Source organism: Fundulus heteroclitus, chromosome 3 (genome assembly GCF_011125445.2).
Source record: "Fundulus heteroclitus isolate FHET01 chromosome 3, MU-UCD_Fhet_4.1, whole genome shotgun sequence".
Taxonomy (NCBI): Eukaryota; Metazoa; Chordata; class Actinopteri; order Cyprinodontiformes; family Fundulidae; genus Fundulus; species Fundulus heteroclitus.
The window spans coordinates 45,245,279-45,251,278 of NC_046363.1; the positions used below are offsets into that span (position 1 = coordinate 45,245,279).

Genomic DNA, 6,000 nt, shown 5'->3' on the forward strand with positions numbered 1-6,000 from the left:
AGAATATACTTTATATTCGTAATATTTTAATTTTTTGTAGTATTACGAGTTTATTTTCGTATCCCTTTGGCTTCATTCTCCTGACTTTATTCTCGTAAAGGATAAAAATAATTAAAATAATCTCACCTGGCCCTATTACTCCAGGACTGAAATAGTTCTGCAAACTGTGACAATTCTGGAAATGTGCCCCCTTAATTCTCTTAATTCTTTTAATTCTAATATGACGTTTGTGTGTGTGTGTGTGTGTGTGTGTGTGTATATATATATATATATATATATATATATATATATATATATATATATATATATATATATATATATATATATATATATATATATATATATATATATATATACATGCCTTCTAAGTCTCTCCATGTGGGAGTGGGCATGTTTTGTAAGGCTGGGTAGGAGTGGCTCTTGTCCGCTAGATGGCTGGATGTAGTTGACCTCCTCTTCCTCATGTAGTTGACCTCCTCTTCCTCATTTTGCTCATACAGGAACCAATCCTGCGCTAGTCAGCAGAAAGACATGTTGTCCTGATTTGGTTTCCCAAATCAACCTTTTTCATTACAACAAACGTAAAACTTTATTTGTATTTCTTGCTACAATTTTATTTGGATTTTAGTTAAATTTTGCCTGATTGCTGGAGGATAAGTTTAGACTTAACCAGCTGTTTGTTTGCACGATAACTGCGGCTGTCTGTGTGCTGGCCAAACTTCACACGGCAGATTTGAACCCAACTGAGTGGTTTTGCTGAAGAGCTGCTGTGAGGACAACCCTGTGTCCTGTGTGGGTCTGAGGAATCTCTCCTGATGGGGCTGGTGGACCACAAGTTCGAGTTTCTGCTCCAACCGAGGAGGCAGGAGGAGGGTCCTCTTTCAGTGGAGCAGCTGAAGGTAAAACCCGGTCTGAGACAGTACCATCAAGCGCCTGGTTCCCCTTTAGTGTCTTAAACTGGGACTGAATTGGTCCATTGGATTGTTTTCGTTCAGAGAGTTTGGATTGATTTTTGGATAGAAATTAGTTGTTTTGTTGCTTTTGTCATAAAGGCTATAGGAGTGGAAATATTACAAACAAAGAGGATTTAGGCTCAAAACCAGACCCAGGTTATGTAAATCTAGCTTTGTTCTGAAATCTCAAACTATTCATAAATTCTATTTATTTATCCAGCAAGCAAATAGGTCATAAATAAATATATAGCAACCCAGTTTTTACACATTTCCAACGTGTGCCATGGAAATGCATTACAGCAAAAGCAATGAGATCAAGGAGCAATGCTTCAATTGCTCTCCATCATATTAAAATGTTCATTTTATTTATCTACTTATTTATAGCATATTTGTTTGTGTAGCCTATTTATTTGATCACTTCTGTTGTGGATTTTTTTTTTGCCCATTAAGGTCCAACAACCTTGTGTAGACTAGCCCTGAATAATTTATATGTTTGTTTATTGCTTCTGACCAGCTGTTCTTTAAAAAAATGATATCAAGTAGAATTTAGCTGATGTCATGCATGTGGATGCATTTTGTCCTAAAACCCCCTGGGGGGAAAAAGACTCAAACATTTTTCTTGATCAGGTTGAAACGCTGGAGTCTGATGTTGGGCTGCTGCTGGAAACACTGGCTGAATTCACGCAGAGCGATCTCCTAACCTTCCAGAAGGTTCTCTTGAGGGAAAGGCGGATCTTCAAACTTCATTCAGATATAAGACGTAGGCTGCTTCTGGAGGCAGACCTGCAAAACACTGTGCTTGTAATGGTGGAGATCTTTGGTCTGCAGTCTGTGGACATAACCAAGCACATTTTAATTAAGATGAAAAAGACCGGTCTGGTTATGAGCCTATCAGGCGCCGGCTCAACATCTAAAGGTAGGATAAAAAACAATAAAGTAAATAAACCTCAATGTGTCTTTCAATTTTCCCTCCACTTTTCTAAGGAACAAATCAGGATAAACGTCTGGCTGCATTGATCCACAAAGTAAGCGTTATGTCGTCTGGTTCTAATACGTCTCCATACTTCCTGGTTGTAATAATACCAAAGATCAAAGGTAAACAGATGAAAATGCTTCTGTCTTTAAAGAAACGTTTTTTCCAATTTGTTCAGGTGGCTTCAATGGCCGCTACCAAAGATCTTCTATCAGAAATACTGATGGCTCTAAATCCGAAAGAATTCAAGATACTCAAATGGTTTCTGCAGTCCACTTTCTTCCACATGGGTGTTCCACTACTGCCGTGGAGCCAGCTGGTGTTGGCGGACACGGAGCAGGTGGTGGATCAGCTGGTGCGTCTGTTCGGTCGACGGTCCGTGGAGTTGGCTGCGGCGGTTTTGACAGACATGAACTTAGATGATCTGGCTTTCAGGCTGTCAGAAGGCTACACAAGAGAAGAAGGTGAGATTCAACCAATACTTCAGTGATGATAATAATAATAATATACCCACTCACTGATTATGAACATGTTGCTAGTCAGGGTTTGATTAAGTTTTGCCCACAGAATTGTCTTAATTCTTTGATGCATGGAGTTGTACCATGTTTCTTTGCTTAACATCCATCATCTGAATATCCCGCCATCCCTATGTTGCTCTGTTGGATTGAGATAAGTTGGTGTAGATTCTTGGTCTTCCAGAATGTGCCGGTCCTAAATGTTTCAGTAGAAGTAAACCGGACTTCTCTTTTTCTTTGTTTCCCCTCTCATGGAAAATGACTCTTTAGTTCTGAACATGTTGGACTATCAGGTTGATGGATTATAGTCAGAACAATCTCACCGAAGACAGCATTAAGGTTACCAATGGGACAAGTCGCTGTCCACATGTGTCCTCATTGCCCCATCAGGGACCTGAATGGGCAATTGGATGTGAGCTGAAATGTCCCTCTGTCTTTTAGATTAAATATGGTAAAGATATAGTTACCATTTCAGGAGTCTTTTTCTTACTACAGAAGTCTACAATAGAAACACCACATTAGTCAGAAAAAGAACCTGGGGTGACCGTAAATAGGTCAATTATTTAACTCTACCTTCATCTCCTCTTTAACTCCATCCATAAATCTCTCTGCTCTTCCTCTAGGCCTCCTGCCTGGCAGTTCCAGTCTCAACGTCCTTCTTCCAATGTCCTCACCATTCCTCTTGTGTAAACGTCAAAGCCATCTGCGTCTGGCCTCTCTTTCTTTATCTCCAGAACATTTAACATTAGCTGTACCAATGATGTGCTTATTCTTAAACCTTTCCATTCTGATCAATCCCAAAGAAAACCTCAAGATCTCCTCTTCCTCCACCTGCACCTCCTGTCTCTTCCTCATTGCTTCTGTCTGTAAACCAGACCACTGCTGGTCTCACCTTCCTTTGCCTCTTGTCCACACTCATCGTCGCTCTGCATTGTGGACCCTAACTTCTTAAAATCCTCCACCAAACAAGAAGGGGCTCTAAACTGATCCTTGATGCAGTCCCTCCTCCACCTTGGACTCATCTGTCACACCTACAGCGCATCTCACCACGGTCCTACAGCTCTCATACATGTCCTCCACCACTCTAACAAACTTCTCTGCTCCTCCAGGCTTTGTCATACAATTCCACATCTGCTCTCCTTGCAACCTGTCATTTGCTTTCTCTAGATCGACAAAGACACAACACATCCCCCTCTCACCCTCTCTGTTCTCCTCCATGAACATCCTCAAAGCAAATACTGCATCTGTAGTACTTTTTCTTGGCAGGAAACCCTACTGTTGCTCACAGATGTTCACTTCTGGCCTCAAACTAATAATTATCATTATCTTTATTATCATTGCAACATACATTCCAATGAAATGTATCCTCTGCTTTTAACCCGTCCCTCAGGGTGCAGCCCACTGCACACAGTGCAGTGTATGAGGGTGCAGTGTATTTTTGGGGTGTAGATCTTGACCAGGGACCCAGAGTGACAGTCTGTTGGATTCTAACCCAGAACCTCAAAGCCTCCCCAGGAAGCAGGCACCCTGCTCTAACCACGAGGCCACCACTCCTCAAGCTACAACTTTATTCCCCTGTAGCTGCCAATACTCTGCTCATCTCCCTCACTGTTGAGGTTGTGCTTTTCAGACATATTTCCAAGTTCCCCAAATGGTGTCAGCATTACTTCCCACGCCATGACATAAACATTTTATTTTGTAGCTCGTCTGCTTCAGTGTTTGGCCAGTGGAGGGACCAGAGAGTGTTCTTCATACTCTGGTTTTAACAAGAGTTATTTGGGCTATTTTGTCCTTTCCATCATCTCACATCAGTGTGGTCATTCTCTTCTGACATCGAGGCATTTATGTACAGCTTACTCAATATTTTCTCTTTTTTTCAGACCATCTGGAAGATGGCTATGTGTGAAAATCTCAGTAGATACGAAATGCTGAGAGCATTACACCTGACATCAGAAAATCATGCTACGTTAAAAAACACTTCTTTCCCTTTCTTCATCATTCTGATGCTCAGTTTGAACTGCAGCAAGTCATTTCACCACCTCTAGATGCACTGAATGTATCGTTTTGCCACCATGTGATTGGATGATTCCATATTTTGGTTAAAAAGTTATCGGACAGAGTTTCCTGAAATTGTATTATAATAATAATAATAATAATAAGAAGAAGAAGAAGAAGAAGAAGAAGAAGAAGAAGAACTACACTTGGTTAGATTGTTTAATCGTGGTGGGATAAAGCTGATTAAAAGATGCACTTGGATTTTTACATTCACCAAGAAAGAGCAGTTCAGTTAGAAATCTGGAAAAGTTTGAGCAACTAACTCTGCCTGATACTCAAATGTGATATTCGGTGAAATAACTCTTGTATTATGTATTAATTTCTCAGAGCAAAAAGAAGAACCTCAGCCTGAACTGGACAAAAAAGTGAGTGACTTTTAATCTCTTTTCAAACAGAGCACTATTTTTGCAGAAACGAATGTGGACATAAGTAAATTTCATTAATTAGGAACAATTTCAGGCACAATGGGTTTATAATTGTATTTGGTGTTGGCCACCTTGGACTAAAGGTTCAGTCAATGATTTTGTAATCAGACTATTATCATACGACACCAGGATCAATGCTTTAGACATCAAGATGAGGGGTCATGGTGAACTTCAAACATCTATCCAAGGATCCCATTCTGAAGATCTTCAACTCAAATCACAGAGAGTTGTTGTATCATCTTAGGGAGGTTGGTAAAATGGGGCTATAATCAGGTATTCAGTCATGGATGCAACCCCCCTTCTAAGAGTCTTCTACGCTTAGAAGGTAAGTATGTAACAAAACAGTTGAAGAAATATTGCATTGGAAATTGATCAGATGATCGTCCATAAGGATGCGACAAGCTTGTCCACAGCTCCAGGAAGAGCTTGGAAGAGATGCAGCTTTCTAAATGAACTTTAACCATGTTTACATCTAAGACTCTACTTATAAATTATTCTGTGTGCATTAGAGAAAAAGTGAGTACCCAATTCTTGCTTGTAAGAATTATAATAATAATTCTTAGAAATGTGCATCCAAATAGACAATGCAAACAGATAATTTAAAATCTAAAGTTAAAATGACGATTCCTGTCCGTGTCTTTAAATCTGCACAGGAAACCTGAGTTATTGTTGTTCTTTCTTCCAGGTAGAACAGCTGGAGTCTGTGATAAAGCAGTTGTTGAATGGGTTGGCTGAGCTGCGTGATCCTGAACTTGAAGACCTGAAGTATGAAGTCTTGTGTCAAATTAGCTGCAAAAAAGATTCTTCAAGTTTTCACTGGGAACTTGTCCAGATGACAGACCTGCTGGACTTGACGTTTCTATTGGTGCAGACGTACGGTCAAGAATCTGTGAAACTAATCACAGGCATTTTACATAAAAAGAAATGGTCTGTTCCCAGTTGGCAGTCCCCGATTTCCAGCTCAGAGAAAGAAGGTGAGATGGAACGACTGAACAGAGTAAGATTCAGTTGAATATCCTCAGAGTCTCTCAGAGCTCCTATCTTAACTAGGAGTCCTAGCTTCAGAGCTATTCAGATAG

At 40.1% G+C, this 6,000-nt stretch overlaps 1 protein-coding gene across 1 annotated transcript in view; it reads left to right on the forward strand.

Moving 5' to 3' along the window:
• Positions 1-719: 719 nt before the first annotated feature.
• LOC105924923 overlaps positions 720-6,000 on the forward strand; it is a 26,190-nt gene continuing 20,909 nt past the window's right edge. Inside the window, exons 1-6 of the mRNA XM_036128554.1 lie at positions 720-899; positions 1,581-1,869; positions 1,938-1,978; positions 2,105-2,390; positions 4,824-4,861; positions 5,607-5,895. Coding sequence (XP_035984447.1) covers positions 816-899; positions 1,581-1,869; positions 1,938-1,978; positions 2,105-2,390; positions 4,824-4,861; positions 5,607-5,895 — 1,027 coding nt within the window. The 5' untranslated portion in view covers positions 720-815. The remainder of the gene's footprint in view (positions 900-1,580; positions 1,870-1,937; positions 1,979-2,104; positions 2,391-4,823; positions 4,862-5,606; positions 5,896-6,000) is intronic.